The sequence below is a fragment of the Corvus moneduloides genome, chromosome 24 (assembly GCF_009650955.1).
Source record: "Corvus moneduloides isolate bCorMon1 chromosome 24, bCorMon1.pri, whole genome shotgun sequence".
NCBI classification, from domain to species: domain Eukaryota; kingdom Metazoa; phylum Chordata; class Aves; order Passeriformes; family Corvidae; genus Corvus; species Corvus moneduloides.
Genome location: NC_045499.1, coordinates 7,140,858 through 7,158,861, shown reverse-complemented (window position 1 = coordinate 7,158,861; position 18,004 = coordinate 7,140,858). Strand labels below are relative to the sequence as shown.

Here is an 18,004-nt window from a genome sequence, read left to right as displayed (position 1 = left end):
CGCCAGGAATGCGGCCAGGACTCCCAGGAGTGGGGGGTCAGGACCCCCCGGGAGCAAGGCTAGGAACCCCAAGAGTGGGGTCAGGACTCTCGGGAGCGTGTGCAGGACCCCCGGGAGGGATGAGGGCCCGGCAGTGAGCGGCAAGGGGACCTCCTGTTCCTGCCCAGCGAGTGGAACTCCTGCGCCGAGTCACTCCGCGGGACAAGTTCAGGGAAGTCCCGCGCTGCCGCTGCGCCGGGCAGTGTCATCCGGCGCGGCCTCCAGGCACACTCGGCCCCGAACCCCGTCCCGCCGCCGCCTGCAGGGGCCCACAGCGGACGGGGCGGTACGTGCCGGGGCGCACGGCCGAGCCCGCCCGCCGTGGGGCTCGCAGGGGTCGGGGGGGCCGGCGAGGCGCACGTGGCGCGGGGGAGGCGGTGCTCGGCCGGGCACGCCCCGCTCCCGCCCCCCCTCGCCCCTCCGCCCCTTATAGCGGCGGGGGCGGGGGCGGCCGCAGTCGGCGGTAGCGGCGGCACCAGCAGGTAGGGCCGGGGCGGCCCACGTGGCGCGACGGGACGGGACGGGCGGGCGAGCGAGCGAGCGGGGCCCTCGGGGTCAGGCCGCCGGCTCTGGGGGCCCCGTGCGCTCCGGCGGCTCCGCGCTACCCGGGGCCGCCGCTCCCGGCCCGGCTTGGGGGTCCTGGAGCCGGTGATGGTCGTGGGCCGTTGCCGGGGCTGGGGGTCGCCCCGGTGGCTGGCCGCGTAGCCGGTACGTTCGGTGGCCGGTCGGTTCCATACCGGCATTTCTGGCTGGGTTGGAGCCGCCGCTTCGGTCTCCCCACGACCCCGAACTGAGGGGGGAGCCATGTTTTCTTCCCGCTCTGGTATGGCCGCGTGGTGAGGATCCCCCAGTAGCCTGCCCCGACCGCCTTCGTCCCTACTCTCACCGGCAGTAGCGCCTTGGGGTCGGGGTTTCCCCGGCTTCCTTCTCCTGGGGAACGGTGAGGATGGACGATGGTGACCTCGGGGAGCCCGGGTAGCCCAGCTGCCCCGGAGTGGGGGTTCCCTGTCCCGGGGGGCTCCTCGTTCCCTCGGCCCGGCCGCTCCCCCAGTGTATTTGTGGGCCGCCCCGGGCGATCCCCGCACCGTTTGAGGGTGCTCGATAAACGCTGGGATGCACGGAAGAGGTGATTACTGTGTATGTTTGGCTCTCGATAGAGGCGAGGAGGGCCTGGGAGCTGTGTGGGAACCGTGTCCCGGGAGTGGGTCTGCGGTATTGGGGTGCACGGGGGTACCCCCCGTCCCCATGGGGAGTACTCTTGCAGCCCGCAGCACCTGGGTGAGCACTATATCGTGATGCCGCTCATACCGGCCTTCAGGTGATTCCTCTTGGTAGGTGCTCAGAGCTGGACCTCGGGCACTCGAGGATGCTCAGGTGGGTGAGTGACCCAAGTCCTTCAGCACCGTGATCTCCTGTTGGCTTTGCGGGATGGACTGCGGAACCGTGCTCTGGCACCAGGAAAGGCGCCTTTAACGCTTGTTTCTGCCTTGCTCAGAGAGGAGGTGGCAGTAAGGTCTTGATGGTGCCATACGTGTTTCGGGCGCGCACCCAGCCTCCAGTGTGTGAATCACTCAGCCGGCGAGGTGTTGCGGTGACCGGCAGCAGAAAGCTGGGACTGCTGGAGTACGCTGGTGGCTGGTGGTAGCTCACACTCGCTGGGCAGCAAGGGGCTGTCAGAACGCTCCCAGAGCCAGCACCTACCCGCTCTGGTCCTGGGGTCCGTTCTGGTTGAAGCCTGGTGGCCTTTGGCAGGTGTTCGCTGGCCCCAGGGTGAGATGCTCGGGGAGCTCAGTGGGGCTGGGCTCCAGACATGCTGCTGGGATGCTTCACCCAGGGTGGGTGTTGCAGGTCAGGCAGGAGTACTGCAGCTGAAGGGTGCACAAATGCATCATGGAGGAATGAACAACACTTGAGGGTTTGAAAGCTGATCTAGGCAAAGGGGACGGAGTGTGAACAGGAGGATCAGGATGAAATTGTGAATTGTATTTGCGGCAGAAGAGGTGGGATTTGTGTCCTGGAACAGTAAATGGCCTGAGTGCTCGCACGTTGCCCTTTATGGATGGACCTTTTGCACCACGGTTACTCATGTTCTCCGGCTTTAAGTTTCTTCTGAGGAAAAAGGTGGGTTTTCTTAGTTCCATCACAAGAAAACAGGTATAATGATTCTGGTTTTGTGCCTTTCTGTGAGTCTTAAGTCTTTTTGTGGTGCACAGGCATCCCATTTTCATGCTAAGCGAGGTCATTAAGTGCTGTTGGATTCTCCCGCGAGTCTTTGCACTGAAGTTTCCTTGGCTGTGTCTGGAAGGAAAGGAGCAGTGCTGAGAAACGGGCAGGAAACATGTTGCTGGCATGTGCTGGGTGTAAAGAAACTCCCCAAGCCCCTGATGGTGCCTTTGTTGGGAAGGAACTTTTTTGGTCTTAGATGAATGGCTGGGGTGATAGACCTCCTAATTCCAGACAAATTCTACTAGTATATGGCAAATCTCTCTGCCCCAAAGTCGTGGGGCTGCCTGTGGCTGTCCTGGCCCCTTGGAAGGTGTGAAACATGTTTCCCTTCCATTAAGTGTTACCTGGAAAAAGTGTGAATGGTCGCATGTGCTTTCTCTTGACTCCTTTTTGGCACAGTTGGCCTGATTCATCTGGCAGCTAAGGTGGAAAATACCCAGTGACTTTCATGCTGTCCTTTTGTATCTCCTTTATGAGGAGTTGAAAAGCTGCACGTAGGCTTGGGAGGTGCATCTCATTAAGCCCTGTAGTGCAAATCTATTGTTGCGCTTTTATGGCTTTTCCTATTTCCTCCTCTGGAATCAGCCTATAACAGACTTAAGAAAGTGGGAGCCTCTCACCACTGGTATCGGTATGACTCACTTTCAGATGTGCCCTTAGAGCTTCTGCAGAGTAGTTGTTCTGTAGCCAAGGAAAATCCATGTGGGGCTGTAGTTAATTACAGAAACCACAATCACTGGAGTGCTACTGGGCCCTCGGTGTGACCACCTCTCCTGCCTCCATCCCAGTGCTGCCTTGGTCCTGGTTTGAGGGCTGGGTCCTCGATGTGAGTGTCCCACCTCCATCCCTGTGCTCCTGGGTCCTTGGTGTGACCTCCTCTCCCACCTCCACCCTTGTGCTTTTGCGTCCTTGGTGTGCATGTCCCACCTCTATCCTGGTGCTTCCTCATCTGTGGTTTGAGGGCTTGAAGGTAGCAATAATGTGGCAGTGGCTGGGATCAAAATTCAGACTCCTGCTCTTAGGGAAGGGACAGCCAGTTCTGTTTGATGGTGATGACTGTGACTTTTGGGGATTTTGCAGCCCCTTGCTTTGCCAAGACGTGCGGAGCTGTCTCTGGCTGGTGTTGCGGGTGTCTAATGAAAGAATGCCGATGCTATTCCATACCACATTTTTCTCATTCTGAGGATTTCCGGGCGGGCACGGGGTGTCCTGGGAGCGTTCCTGAGCACCGCTGGTGCGGGGAGGATCAACTCTGTGTCCTGGCGTATGACTTGTGCGCGACGTGGAACTGGGAAATGCTCTACAGGGGCTTGAGCACCCTCTGTCCCCTCCTGAGACTGAGGGGCTTGGCTGGCAGCTGGTGCTGCCAGGGAATCCCTTTCCGTGGGGGTGGGGGGACAGTTAGAGAGGGGACTCTGGGTGCTGTGCTGGGGGCTGAAGCTGATGTGAGCCCAGTCTACGTGCAAGAGCTGCTTGATTCACGTAATGTTCTTGTAACTGGCCTGCAAACCCCTCTGGCTGCAGGGTTTTGGGTCAGAGGGCTGTAGAAGAGCCATGACCACAGGTGTAGAAATAAGCCAGGCTTTCTCCCTTGGGCTTGTTGGTAGGTTGCTTAAGCTTGATTTCATGCTTTCTCGTATCAGTAAGATGCTCGTTCCTTACTGAGCACTGCTGATGCTAACAGTCAGGCACGGCAGCCCCAGATGGGAACTTCTCTGGTGGATGCAAATAGCTGCTCATCTCTCTGGTTGGTTGGCTTCCCCCAAAGCTGCCAACAAACTATCCCAATATCTCACTTTGCAGGGCAGCTTGCAGCCTTTTGTGCCCTGTGCCGTGCTGGGGGTGTTTTGGGGGCTGAGGGGCTGTGTCCACCAGCGAGACCAATTGCGACTGTCCGGGGAAAGCCTGTGGTCCTGCCTGGTGGGGTGAGCAGGCTGATCTGTGCCTCTGCAGGTTGAGGCTCGTGCTGCCAGTGGGGGAGCTGGAGGAGGGCAGCTGCCAAGGCCGTGTCCCGTGGCGTCTGTCTGTCTGCGCGCTGGTGTTGGCTCACCGGGCCGGCAGACCAGGGCATGTCTGGGGGTGTGTTGGCCATCCCTGGTGGGAAGAAGCACTGAGTGGGCTGGGCTGCTTCTGGCCAAAACCTTGAGCTTGCCTGTGCGGGCTGCTGGCCTTGAGTGAGCCCTGCATGTGCTGCTGACCTTGGCTCACCCCAGCAGCAAAGGCTGGGGCTGAGCAGGGCCTCAATTGACTATTGTCCTGGTGCAGAGCCCTTGGAAGCGCTGGGGAGTCACGTAGGCCATGTGCTGCCAGGTTAAACCCCTGCTGTGGGTGCCCGATGGAATTACAGCTCTGTGCATAATGCTCTAAACCCACTTAAAACTGGTTAAAGTGGTGTCTCAACTCCTGACAATCTCTATTTCCTCTTACTTCAGGCCAGAAAAAGGCCAAATTTGAAGCTATAGAGTGTTATTGCCTGTGAACAGCTGGTGATTGCCAGCCCCTTCATTTCCCCAGCATGAGATCTCAGTTTCAGGGATCAGAAGGGATGTTGAGGGCCTGCCAGCTCACCATGTTGGGCAAATGTCCCATGGATGTTTATGGCCCTGTGCTGAGCACTGGAAGAGCCTCTTGTGGTGAGCTGGGCTTGGGAGGTTGTGCTGGGAGGGGTGGATGTGGCTAATCCTTGCTGGTCCTTTGGGCTGGGGCTGATGGGAACAGGCTCCTGGGGAGCAGCATCCCCCTTTCTGCTGCAGGCTTGAGGGAAGAGCCCCCTCAGGGAGTGCGATCTGTGCTGCTAGCAAGGGGCAGCTTTGTGCCCATCCTGCCTGGCCTAGGTGTTTCAGTGTTGGCAATCACAGGCCAAAGACTGGGTCCAGCTGATGAAGGCATGAGAGGCCTAAATGGCCGTTGGATAGCTGGGATATCCCTGGATGTCTTTTTGCTGTGGAGATCCTGCTCTGGACATTGCTATGTCCATCTCAGAACCTGGGGGAGCACAGGAGGAACAGACAGCAGGAAGCAAAGACAGCAGGGCTGGGATGAGCCACTGTGGACTTCACACCTGCGAAGATGCCAGATGAACCTCTGCTGGTAGCAGCACAAGCCTGTGTGGACAGGCTGATGATGGGTTGTGGGAGAAAGATATGGGGCTCTCTGCCTGTCCTGCTCCATGGGAGCAAGAGTTGAGGCTCCTTGCCTGCCCTGCCCCAGCCCCCAGGCACTCTGAGATCCCTGCTCCGTGGGAAAGGCTTTGTGAGCTCAAAGGGCAGCAGATGCTGCTGAGTGTATGCCCAGAGTAGAGAAGCCTTGAGCTGGAGGGATGTGTGAGTAGAGGCAGGGGTGTGTTGTGCCTGGGGAGGGCCTCTGTTTGGGTGGGGGGATGTCCCTCTTCCTTTGACCCCAAAAAGGAGCGGTGTGAGCCACTTCTATGAAGTTTTGGCCCCAGAAATACTTTGGGGCATTTGCAGCGCTTTATAAATGTGAGCCTCTGTCTTTCTGTGCTGGAGTCCTGCCAGTCTGAGCTTTGAAAAGTGCAGCAATTTACTGCATTATGTAACTAAAAGTCTTGAAATCATACTGTTCCAGGCCCGTTTGGAGAAAGGATAACTGCTTGTGGGTGGGACCTGGGAGATGGAAGGGCTTTAGTCTCTTGTGGGATCTGTTTCAAGATGATACCATCCTCATTGCCTTGATTCCTGCTCTCACTACTGCGGTGCAGAGGAGGGTGGCTGTAGGCTACTCATTCCTGCAGATTAGTCAGGACTTTTATAGGGAGCAGATGTGATACTCACAGTCATTACTTGGTTTCATCAGTCTTAATTACTGCAAATATGGTTATTTTATTTCCTGATAGGGCGAACTGTAGCTGGCTGCCTGGCAGCTGTGAATTTGATTTCTAGTCATGTCTTACATGTTGCAGCTCTTCCAAAACAGAGCTGAAAATGTCATAACTATGTATTTTGAGTGTCTTTTTTTTTTTTTTTTTTAATTTACCTTTTTGCAAAAGAGGGAATCTTTCCAGTTGGGCTGGCTGCCTTACGCGTGCTTTATCTTTTTTCCTCACTTGTTTGAAACTACTTCTTTGTGGGGGCAAGGAGGAAATTGTCAAGAAACCTAATGTTTCTTGAAGGATGGGCTTTCTAAAACTGGTCTTTCTTAATAAAGATTTTCAGTGAGTCAGGGAAAAGTGTTGTGGCATGCAGAACTCCTCGTCTAAACTCTCTGGCGTCAGACTTTGGGAATCTTTGGTCTCAAAACCTTGTTCAGCTCAAGGTTTTTCATTGTGCCGCAGCAATGCAAGAGAGGTCATGTCTAACCTGCCAGAAGCCTTTTATTTTACAGAGAGATGCCACCTCAGCACCTGCAGGAGGAGGAATGCTGCTTGTAGGGGAGGAAAAAATAAGTGAACCAAGCCACAGTCATTTTGGAGCAGTGGAAGAATTGAACCAGTGTATATGTCTCAGGAACAAAAGGGGAAAAATCCCCAGTGTCTCATCAGAACCCCCCCCCCCCCCACCCTCAGCCTTTGCCTTGGATGGCTTTTATTGTCTGTAGTTTTAATTAGTGCTCACAAGTAGATTATATTCCTTGCTGGGAGTTTTTATAGCCAACACCTGGTAGTTTCAGCTTTCAAAAATATTTTGGATAAATCAGTGTGGTTGGATGATACTTTAAGGTTCACTGAAGGGTGTGAAAGCTCAGTGTGACTCAAAGCAAGAGGTAGCTGAAACTCCAGTGTGCAGCTTGTGTGGGGAGGGGATGTTCAGCAATTCCCAGTGCTCATGGTGGGTGGGTGGGCTGCTCTGTGTTCCAAGACACTGGACTGCCATCGGGAGTCTCTGTGGAGCCTGGCACTTCTGTTGGTGGCTTCTCATCCCGGGTGGGTGCCCACAGGTGTGTGTTGGCCTGGGGGTCTGCCTGCAGCTGGACACCATAGATATGGGCTCATCCTGGTGAGTCCCAGAGAGGAAATCAGAAAAAACGGGTTCTGGCTTCTGGGCATAGTTCAGCTGTGGACGTGCCAGGGGCAGCGTCTTGTCAATGATTCCTTTGTTGGAGTGGCGGGTGGCTTGGAGCTGCTCGTGATGGTCATGTGTTGCACTGGCCAGGATGCAGGAAAATACCCTGCCAGTGAAAAATCATTGTCTGGGTAGGCTAAACCAGTCTTAGCAGCTTACAGAAACTGTCCTCCTGTGCCTTGCTTCCTCTCACCCTGTGTGGGTCCGGGGCATCACCTGAGCACAGCCAGGTGTCAGGTGGCTCTAGCAAACCTGGTGCTGTATCAGATAACTGCTGCCAGTACCTCCAGTGCCAGGTAGGAGCGGGATCTCCCAATGCCTCTGAGCCACCAGCTGCGCTTCATCTGAGACACCGGGATCCCAGCCTTGGATGTGCGCCCAAGTGACATGAAGTGAGTGAAAAGGCAGGATCCCATAGTTCTGTAGTGTGTGCTCTAGGGATGTGCCAGGTAGATGCTGGCATGTCAGCAGCCATGGATGAGATTGTAATTGCTGCGAGCTGGGGCGGATGTAGGCTATAAATAGGAGGCTGCACCTCTCTGAGCCAGCACCACACTGCTTTGAAGTTGTCCCCTCTGCCTGGTATGACCTCAGGAGCTCTGGAAAAGTCTCCCCTGCTCGAAGGTGGCTTTTTCTTCAAGTGCAAACCTGAGCAGCAGAGAGCTATGGAGTGAGAGGTGGACTCTGGTGAAGGAGCCTAATGTTGCCCCTTGGCTGGGGGTGCTTAATATGGGCAGGCAAGGTGGGGGTATCTCTGGCTGTGAGGCCAGGGAGGACTGCAGTGCATCAGAAAGTGCTTTCTAAAATCCCTGGGGGTGCACAGGAGTTCTGGAGCTGGTGGTGGATTTCTGTTGCTTTGGATGTTGTGACCCTTGTTTGTGAGCAGCTGCCCTGGTTATGGTTCCTTGCTGGGATGGCTTGTGCTGCTCTCGGCTGCCTCGACCAGCCTTCATTTGGAGTAATGGCAGCTCTGGAGTGTGATCCAGCTGTGCTGCAGCATGGGCCCATGCATGAGCAGCCTGACCCTGACGGCCTCTGGATTGCTCCCCTGCTCAGCCTCTCCGAGGGGATTCCACACTTCAGCAAGCCTGAATGACATTTCCCTGTTTATTTTGCTTTCTAGTCACTTCTGGTTTTGAGCTTTTTAGGTGAATTGTTTTTATACTTGGGTGCTTTGTGAAACCTGCCATAGCCTGTTTGCTCGAGGAGGAGGATTTGGATGCAGTTGGGTCAGGAGGTGCCCTGCCAGGGCCAAACTGCCAGGGAACCAGGCTCTGCTGGGACTGCTCTGTGTGGATCCACCTCCCCCTTCCCTGGTGGCGTATAGGAGCCTTCCTTAGTCACCTCTCAGACTAAGTTTAGCCACAGCCCCTGACCTTCAGGGGTGGTGGGTGTGCTGTGACACCCAACTGCCCTTTCTCAGCAGAAATAGGGGTGTCCTATTTGGCTCATGCATGGTGTATTACTTCTCAGTGTGTCTGTGTTTAATAACCTTGGTGTGCTGTTCCTGCTCCAGGTGGCCTGGGGCTTCCTGGGAGTTTGCAGTGCTGGGGTTGCGCTCCTGGAGATGCTGTGGGATCTCTGCCCGTGCAGATGAGCACTGGCTGCTGTCACAGACACTGCCTGCCCTTTCCAGCTTAGGTCAGGGTGTCATGTCTTAAATTTGTCGCTCACAAATGTGTGATGACTAGGGCTCTTAAAGGCCAACTGCAATCTGAGCATGTAGTTTGGGGTGGCCCAGTGTGCTGGTGATCCTAGGGTGCTTTCACCTCACAGATCAGCTTTCCTGAAGGTGGTGGGGGCACTGGTGCAGTGCCAGCCTTGCTAACAGAGCTTGAGCCATGCAGTTGTATGCCAGGAGCAGGGATTCTGCTTTCAGCTGATACAACACTTTGTCCTTTGCAGATCTTTGATCCCCAACTGAGTCATCGCCAACTTGATTGAAGATGCCACCGGCCATCGGAGGCCCCGTAGGATACACTCCTCCTGAAGGAGGATGGGGATGGGCTGTGGTCATCGGAGCCTTCATCTCCATTGGGTTTTCCTATGCCTTCCCCAAATCCATCACAGTGTTCTTCAAGGAGATTGAGGTCATCTTCAATGCGTCCAGCAGCAAAGTCTCCTGGATCTCCTCCATCATGCTGGCTGTAATGTATGCAGGAGGTAAGTGGGCTGGAGGCAGTGGTACATGTGTTCCTGTATCACAGCACAAGATGCTGCTCTCCTGCTGGGGCTGTGATTCCCACCTGGCTGTAGTGACAACAAACAAAACTTTGCTAAAAGTTGGAATTCTCTCCTTATGTGAGAGCAAAACCTCCTTTAATGAGTTTTCTTAAAGGAGGTTGCTCAAAAAGTTCCATTTAATGCCCAGAATGCAAAAACCAGGTTAATCTGTCCTCCTCCACAAAGCTGTAAAATCTTTCCGGGGAATTATGACTTGTGTAATTCTGCCCTTGTCCTTGTTACAGTGGGCTGTGGATGCTGTGTCTGCTCCCAGCACCCTCCTGAAGGTCGGGGAGCTGCTGTGCCACATGTAGCAGCCCTGCTCTTGGGGGCACTTTCTTTTGGATAAGACATTGATCTTTTTAAATTTTTTTTTTTTTTTTTTTTTTCGATTCAGGGAGCAGTGGGTGTATCTAGGGATCTGTCTCCAGTTTCTTGTCAGCTCAGTTGTGTTTGGAGTGCACTGAAGCCTCGTGCTGCATGTTACTCCTTGCTGGTGCCAAGCAGTGCCGTAGGCAGCTTGTGCTGTTTGAGGATGGCAGTGTGCACTGGAAGTACAGAGACATGAGCAGAATAAGGCAAACCCACCTAAGCTAGAACAGTTTCCCTCTCCTGTCCTTCAGAAGCTGCCTTTTGAAGGCTTTTAATTCCCAAGCTGGGTGCTTTATGCATGTTTTTAATGGGTGAGGAGCACATAGAGCATGGTCTCCAGACCCTGGGGTCTTGTATGTGCCTGCAAACACAGCGTTGTGCTGGGCTGAAAGAAACACTTTGAGCCTGCTGTTGTGGCCACTTCAGAGGCAAATGGGAGCTTGTCCTGCTGCCAGTCCCCAGCTGGCAAGCTGCCCACAGCCTTGTTGCATTTGTGCATCCAAAGGAGCTGACGTCAGCTCCCGGCTGAGCACGAGGCTTTTCCTTTGCAGGGAACAGGCTCTGCTTTGTCCTCGCTCAGCTACCGAAGCGACCAGCACATTTCCCTGCTCCAATGTTGTAACAAGCTTGTAACTGCCTTAATGAGACCCAATCTGGGCCATTCCTCCTCTCTTGATAGCTCAGAGCTGGTTCCTCTGGGGGCACTGTCTGGAGCTGCCTGGCAGCAGGGGTAAGAACTCCCTCTTCCAGTCCTGGAGTTATGGTTCTCCCCATGTCCCCCTCCTTCCCTCCCTCCATGCTGATACTGTCTCTCCTGCTTCCACTGAGCTGTTGCCATTAAATCCCAGCAGCTGCTGATCTTGAACCACTTGCCTGTATGCTGGTGGCAGGGATGCAGAGAGTACCCTAGATTGACCTGGGTGCATTTTTTTCCCCCAGAGGGTGGTCAGGTACTGAACAGGCTTCCCAGAGCAGTGGTCACAGCCCCAAGGCTGCCAGAGCTCCAGGAGCATTTTGGACAGTGCTCTCAGGCAGAGGGTGGGATTGTTGGGGTTGTCCTGTGCAGAGCCAGGAGTTGGACTCGATCCTTGAGGATCACTTCCATCTCAGGATTTTCTGTTATTCATCCCCCAGCTGCTGGAGCACAGGAATTGCTGCTGCCCCACTCATTCCCTCCTGAAACCAGACCCTTTACAGAGTTTGAATTGCACTGGAGCAGTCCCAGTGTGCATCCCATTTTCCCTGTCTCCTAGGACACCTCGTTTTTTGGAGGCCAAAAAAGTAGTTCATACTCTGGAAAAACGTTCTGGGCTGATGGAATCTCACAGAGCTGCGGCAGTTCCTGTCCTGGGCAGGGCTAGGTGTGATGAAGCAGCACATACCCTACAGCTGCCCTGTGCAGTCACCATCAGGATGCATGGATGTCATGGTGTCAAATGGCCCTTTGTCAGCTCCATGTTGGGATTAGATTCCATTACTTATATTTTTTTGGCAATCAAGTTACATCATGTAATGTTTAGTCCAAAATGCTTCATGTGAATTTAGAAAATAGGAGTGAGTGTGGATTATTTTCCTTAAAAAAAAAAAAAAAAAAAAAAGGTGGGGGGGAAATTGCCCCAGGGTACCTGGCACTGCCCAGCTGGGTGGCTTCCTGCCCATTGCCCTTCGGAGCCTGCTGCTCCCAGGTGGACTTCCCAGAGGAAAGGCAGTGGTTGCCTTTAGACTCTGTTCAAGGGTATCACATTTGCTGAGTTCAAGGTCCAGGTTTTGCAAAGTGCTGAGTGCTCTGTGGGGAAGTCTGTGGGACTTGTGATATGGCAGCTCCCGGGTGCTGCTGCTGCCTCTCAGAGGACCAGGGCCATGGCCCATTCCTGGTGGCATTGAGTTAGAGCCTCTGGTAGCACGCTAGATGCAGGGAGCAGAATGCTGTGGGGCTGGGGGCAGCCTCTGCAGCGCCAAGTCTCCTGTAACCTGCTCCAGGCTTTGTTTAAACTGGGCAAAAAGGTCAAGTACCATCCGAGGACCCATGAATAACATGTTGACAACCTCTCTGTCTGTTAATAGCAAAGCAAGGTCTGTTAATATTCAATGGATGTTCATTCAGTGTATTTAAATATGTTTTAGTGTCTGTAGAGCATGCTTGGCAGTATCTAATCACTGTTTGCTTTGGATTAAAGCTCCTGATAGTGAAGCACTTAAATGGACAATCGGGCCCTGTCTGCCTTAGGGGTAGCAGTGAAAACAGAAGCACCCCTTCTCCTGGGGCAGTGCTGCTTCTCCCCAAGCCCTGGGGAGCTTCACCTGCACCCAGAGAAGATGTTTCCTCACAGCTTTGTCCAGTCTTGATAAGAAACCTCTGGCAGGAGATGTGCAGTTGCTTTGTTGCTGGGATCCCAGCCCATGGTGGGTGGGTGGCTGCAAGTAGGGCAGAGTACAGCATGGGGCAGGTGGCTTCAGCCTGTCCCAAAGCCCTGTCTCTGGGGGCAGCTGGTGCCTAGGCAGCTCCAAGGCAACTTGCTCAGAGAAGTCAAAGCTTTCTGCGCTCCAACAATTCTCTCTCTCTCTTATGGTTAGTTTAGATTAGGTAGTAGGAAGAAAATCTTCCCTGAGGGTGATGAGGCCCTGGCACAGAGAAGCCTAAAGAAGCTGTGGCTGCCCCATCCCTGGAAATGTTCAAGGCTGGATTGGATGGGGCTTGGAGCAACCTGTTCTGGTGGAAAGTGTCCCTGCCAATGGCAGGGAGTTGGAACAAGATGATCTTTAAGGTCTGTTCCAACCCAAACCAGTCTGTGACTCTCTTATCTCCGGCTGCCTCTGAACCTCCTGCCCTTTCCCCTTCCCTCATTCCCTCACTGGGAGAAGCATCACTGTGTGAAAGCTGGAATCCTCTGGCAGTAAAGCTGCAGTGTGCTTGTGCGTGTGTGTTCTGTCTCTCATGCAAAGATAACTCCTCTCTGTATGCATCTCCTTTGTTTGCCCAGGTCCCATCAGCAGCATCCTGGTGAACAAGTACGGCAGCCGGCCCATCATGATCGCAGGCGGCTGCCTCTCCGGCTGTGGGCTGATCGCAGCCTCCTTCTGCAACACAGTGGAGGAGCTCTACTTCTGTGTTGGGGTCATAGGGGGTAAGTGATACCCTAGTGGGGCAGTGGAAGGAGCAACTTCAACCCAGTAATTAGTAGTTGATGTGTCTGAATTTGCATAAAATCTGGTTCTTGTCAGTGCCTGGGTGCCGTTTCTGTAGCTGGCAGCAGGGGCTGACTCCTGCTCATGCAGCTGGGAAGTGGGTGGTGGGGTGTTGGAATGGACTGTCTGGGGCACTGGTCCCACCCTGGAAGTGTTCAAAAAGCATGTGGATGTCACACTTGGGGACATGGGTTAATGGTGGACCTGGCAATGCTGGGGGAATGGTTGGACCCCATGATCTTGGAGGGCTTTCCAACCTAAATGATTCCATGATTCCAAATTGGAAATGGAGCTGTGAACCCCGCTTGTCCCACCAGCCCTTCTGCCAGGTGCTGCTGGGGGTGTCCAAGCCCTGAGCCCCTTATCTCTCTCCTGCAGGCCTCGGACTTGCCTTCAACTTGAATCCTGCCTTAACCATGATCGGCAAGTACTTCTTCAAGAAGCGTCCACTGGCCAATGGGCTGGCGATGGCAGGCAGTCCTGTCTTCCTCTCTACCCTGGCACCCATCAACCAGCTCTTCTTCGGCATATTTGGCTGGCGTGGCAGCTTCCTCATCCTGGGTGGCCTCCTGCTGAACTGCTGTGTGGCTGGATCCCTGATGCGGCCCATAGGTCCCAAGCCGGATCAGCTGAAGAAAGAGGCCAATAAAGAAGTGCAGCAGGAGGCTGGGAAGGCAGGAAAAAAGGATGATGGTGACACCAGCACGGACCTCATTGATGGAAAGGCCAAGAAAGAGAAGAGCTCATTCTTCCAGACAATCAACAAATTCTTGGACCTGTCTCTATTCACACACAGGGGCTTCCTGCTCTATCTATCAGGCAATGTAATCATGTTCTTCGGGTTGTTCGCTCCCTTGGTCTTCCTCAGCAATTATGCAAAGAGCAAGAAGATTGCTAGTGAGTCTGCAGCCTTCCTGCTCTCCATACTGGCCTTTGTGGACATGGTGGCCAGACCTTCCATGGGACTGGTGGCAAACACCAAGTGGATCAGACCCCGCATCCAGTATTTCTTCGCCATCTCTGTGATTTACAATGGGGTTTGCCACCTCTTGGCCCCGATGTCCACCACCTATGCTGGCTTCTGCATTTATGCTGGCTTCTTTGGCTTTGCCTTTGGCTGGCTGAGCTCGATCCTGTTTGAGACCCTGATGGACCTGGTGGGAGCTCAGCGGTTTTCCAGTGCTGTTGGCCTGGTGACCATCGTGGAATGCTGCCCTGTGCTTCTGGGACCCCCTATGCTAGGTAGGGTGTGCTGTGCCTGGAGAACTCACTTGAGGACATGGTTTTAATGGGGTGGTGCTCGGCTGGTGATTGGACTTGATGATCTTAAAGGTCTTTCTCAACCTTAACGATTCTATGATTCTTTTACTCAGGCTGTCCTGTCTGGACTTGCTAAGTGGTGGTGGATTCCCTTGAGCCATGGGCAGCCCTTGGCACTGGGGCAGCAGTCAGGAGACCACCCCAGTATCTGAGGAAGTGGGGTCTGAACCCCTGGCACAGGGTGGGGAGAGCAAGGGATAAAGGAATGTGGGACAGGTCCTTGCCTGAAGGTGAGGGTGATGGGCTTGGGCTGCTCTTGAGAACATCTCCGTGACCTGGAGCTGCTCTGGGGGCATCTTGCTAAATTGTCCCCTCTCTTGTCTCTTAGGGAAGCTCAATGACATGTATGGTGACTACAAGTACACATACTGGGCCTGCGGGGTTGTCCTGATCATCTCCGGGATCTACCTCTTCATCGGGATGGGCATCAACTATCGCCTGGTAGCAAAGGAGCAAAAGGCAGAGGAAAAGGCAAAGAATGAAGGGAAGGAGGAGGAGACCAACATTGACGAGGCTGAGAAGCAGAAAGAGGCAAACAATGACGTGGCACCCTCATCTCAGAAGAGTGTGGAGGATGGTGTCAAGGAGGAGGAGAGCCGCATGTGAGGGACCGGTCTTAATCCCGGAGTGTTGGGGAAGCGCTGCTGCCCTGGTGCGGCGGCCAGGGCAGAGCTCTGCTGGCGCTGGGTGGCTGTGAGAAGTGTTTAAACCGGGTGTTCATTTTTAAACAGGCTCTGAATTGTCTTTCCATCTGTGTTCAACAAAGGTAACAGGACTATACGTGCAGTATCCTCATGTGTCCAGCAGCAGGGGGGCTTTTATAGTCTGGCTTTTTAACAGTAACATGAATGTACTAATATGTGCCTTACAGTCTCCATATCTAGTTGAATCTGGATGAGCCTTAACTCTAAACTGTGCTTTAGCTCTGTATTCTGCTTGGGGTTGGGGGGTGGGGGGATATGTGTGTGTTTTGGGGAGTTTTGTTTTTAAAAAGCCATAAAAAGCAGGATACTGGATTTGTTGAAGCATGATGGGCTTCAGGGCCGGCCCTGGATGAATACTGCTTCACACGCTTCTTACTGCAGGCCCTCTGTTTGGGGGGGAGGGGGGAGATGCAGGCACGGGGCAAGGTGCTCCTCAACCCCTGTGCCCAATGCCTCCTGGCTCTGTAGGTGGTTTTTAGGTATGTTTTGAAAACACTTTAGCTACTGTAGTTCTTTAAAATCCCTGGTTTTGTAGCTGTTCTCTCATGGGATATTCAGGTTAAAGAAAGACAGCTGCAGTTCTTGTTGTGCAGTGTCACCCACTCCAGGGCCATGGCAGCCCTGCTTGCCCAAGCCTTCCTTGGGGAGTGTTGGGGTCCCCCTTGCCTCCCCACTCTGCCTCAGTAGTGCCTATTCTCAGCCCAGTGCTGGGTGATGTGAAATGGGCTCTGGTTGGGGTGCTGGTATTGATGCTGCTGTTGGCTGTGCTACCCCATCCTGCCTGTGGGGCGGGTTTCCACTGGAGCCCCATCCAGCCAAGTGTTTTGGGTGCCTGCCCTGGGCAGAGTGGTGAAGTGGGTGGAGATGGTACATCCCTGAGACTTTTTCTGCTTTTGCTCTTTTATCTGTTAGAGAAACCTCTTTTACTTGCTTCTGTTCAACTGAGATCTTAAGGCGGTGGATGCTGAACCTCTCACATCTAGGACACGTAAGGGGGAGGAAAGTATTTGTATGTATTTATTTTTTATTTTTAGTGTTGGAAAATATCTCAATGTATGTGGAGCAGGTTAATGGCTCTCAAGTTCTAGTAAATGTTGATCAGAATTCATGTTAAGAGGCTGAGTTTTTTCAAATAAACTTGTTTTTTTTACAATTTACCCATCAAATGTTGAACTTCTTTCTTAGAAGTGTGATTTCTGTATGCCAGATCACATAGATTTAGGGTCAATTTCGGGGAGAGGGTGAGTGGGCCTGTGGCAGGGCCTGGCTCCACTTGCTGCTCCAGCACCCTGTGGAAGCTGGACATGCACTGAGAGGGTAAGATGCCCCTTTTCAGCTGGAAGAGGAGGCTTTGGTTAGCAGCTGGGATGGCTACAGCATAGTGGTGCACTCTGGTTTTAGAACCTGTAAAAATCCTTGAGAACTCCCTTGATTGTGAAGTGGAGGGACATGCATTTAAAAGTCTTGAGTGATGTGCAGATGCTCTTGCTGTTTCTTTGTGCTGTTTCCTTCTGAGCTGAGTGAGACCACACCTGTGTGGGGCTAAAACTAAATGAGAGGTTAAATGAAGGTGGTCTTGAGGGAGTTGTGGCAGGTTCAGGGCCTGCATTGCAGCTACTCTCTTTGCTCTCCCTTGTCTGCAAGGCCCCTTTTGCCTTTTTTCAGTCTAAATATCTCATAAAGCAGCCTGGATTGTTGTTTTTTTTTTTTTTAATACTGTAGATTATAAAGCCAGGGGAGTATTTCGTACAAGAGGATGTTGTAGTTACTGAGCTGTGATATTGTAAAGCTGGGTAATTGTATTTTCATAGTTGGGGTGTCTAATGGACCGCAGGGATGGGCTCATGTCACAATAACCCACCCCTGGGAAGCTGCCCCTGTTATCTGAGTTTTTGTAGGTACAGACAAGCTCCCCTCTGTGTGTGGGGTGGTCTCTGGTGAGACTCAGACAGGGCTGCAGGAGGGCCTGGGCTCTCCTGCCGTACCAAGCACTGGTGATGCCTGTTGAGAGGAGCACTTGTCCTCCGCAATGAAGGATGTGCTCAGCCCTTCTCTGCTGGTCTCCACCACTTGTGGGCATTGGGGATCCTGTCTGGGCTGTGTCCACAGCTAACATGGGTGTTCCTGTAGCCAGTGCCACTGGGAGAGGCTCACACAGCTAGGGCAGGGAGCCAACCCTGCTTCTAAGGAAAAAAGTGTATAATTAATTTCCTGCTGCTTGGATGTGGCTGGCTGGGAACACTTCAGTAGTAAATCCTGGTTGTTCTCTACCAGTGACCTCCATGCCCCATCTGAAGCTGGGTGTCATCCCTGTCCTGGCTCCAGGATCACCTGTGGGACTTTTTCCTAGGATCCAGTGCTGTGGAAAGGCAGGTGAGGGAGGAAGGTGTCTGTTGGACTGGGAGGAGAAACTTTTGCCCTGTTTTAGGCTACAAACTATTAAGTGCCCTGATTAGGGTAGAGCACAGGCTTTGCTATGGCAGGCAGGGGCACCCCTTCCAGGGCATGGACTCTGCCCTGGGCCAGCCTCTCCCACCAGGCAGGGGCTGTCCCTTTGCCTGTTCCTGACTCAGCTCTATATTTAGTGACGTTATTTCTCCAAGCAAAGTTATCTGCAGTGCTGGGAAGTACGTGAGCCGGGCTCCCAGAGCCTCTGACATTGTTACGTACCTGTAAAACAGGAGCTAAAATTAAGCACAGGGCTCCAAAAAGCAGATGGGAGCCCTGGCTTTACCCATGGTGATGGGTGAGTGGGCAGTGGATGCTCAAACCAGCCCTTGTTGTCCAGGGATGCTCTGCAGGCTGAAACCATGGCACTGCCTAACTGGAGGAGATGAAGATCTGCTTGGATGATCCTTTTGTAAAGGCCCACATGGGAACATACGTGCTTCTCTGCTCCCTAGGCCAGGAGCTGGG

General features: G+C 53.5%; 2 protein-coding genes across 3 annotated transcripts; one reads left to right on the top strand and one right to left on the bottom strand.

Moving 5' to 3' along the window:
* Positions 1–432: 432 nt before the first annotated feature.
* Positions 433–16,245, top strand: SLC16A1 (solute carrier family 16 member 1). 2 transcript variants are annotated; one of them, XM_032133192.1, is made up of 5 exons: positions 433–521; positions 9,189–9,446; positions 12,860–13,003; positions 13,443–14,306; positions 14,713–16,245. In XM_032133192.1, exons 2-5 carry the CDS (start codon positions 9,230–9,232, stop codon positions 14,988–14,990), a joined length of 1,503 nt encoding a protein of 500 aa, XP_031989083.1. In that variant the 5' UTR covers positions 433–521; positions 9,189–9,229; the 3' UTR covers positions 14,991–16,245. The 2 variants fall into 2 exon arrangements, with proteins under 2 accessions (XP_031989083.1, XP_031989084.1); XM_032133193.1 differs by lacking the exon at positions 433–521 and adding an exon at positions 7,486–7,675.
* LOC116455562 (translation initiation factor IF-2-like) lies at positions 583–4,357 on the bottom strand. Its single transcript, XM_032133530.1, has 2 exons — positions 4,316–4,357; positions 583–1,324 (listed from the first exon to the last, which is right to left on the bottom strand). The coding sequence occupies exons 1-2, from the start codon at positions 4,355–4,357 to the stop codon at positions 641–643; spliced, it is 726 nt and encodes a 241-aa protein (XP_031989421.1). The 3' UTR covers positions 583–640.
* Positions 16,246–18,004: the final 1,759 nt, after the last annotated feature.

What these genes read in the sequence shown, in the direction of transcription:
- LOC116455562 (XM_032133530.1), bottom strand. Translation starts at nt 4,357, where the DNA reads ATGGCCAACACACCCCCAGACATGCCCTGGTCTGCCGGCCCG. An exon ending in TGCCCTGGTCTGCCGGCCCG is followed by an intron (nt 1,325 to 4,315) that starts GTGAGCCAACAC and finishes ATCACGATATAG; the next exon opens with TGCTCACCCAGGTGCTGCGG.
- SLC16A1 (XM_032133192.1), top strand. Translation starts at nt 9,230, where the DNA reads ATGCCACCGGCCATCGGAGGCCCCGTAGGATACACTCCTCCTGAAGGA. An exon ending in GGCTGTAATGTATGCAGGAG is followed by an intron (nt 9,447 to 12,859) that starts GTAAGTGGGCTG and finishes TTGTTTGCCCAG; the next exon opens with GTCCCATCAGCAGCATCCTG. An exon ending in TCTGGGACCCCCTATGCTAG is followed by an intron (nt 14,307 to 14,712) that starts GTAGGGTGTGCT and finishes CTTGTCTCTTAG; the next exon opens with GGAAGCTCAATGACATGTAT.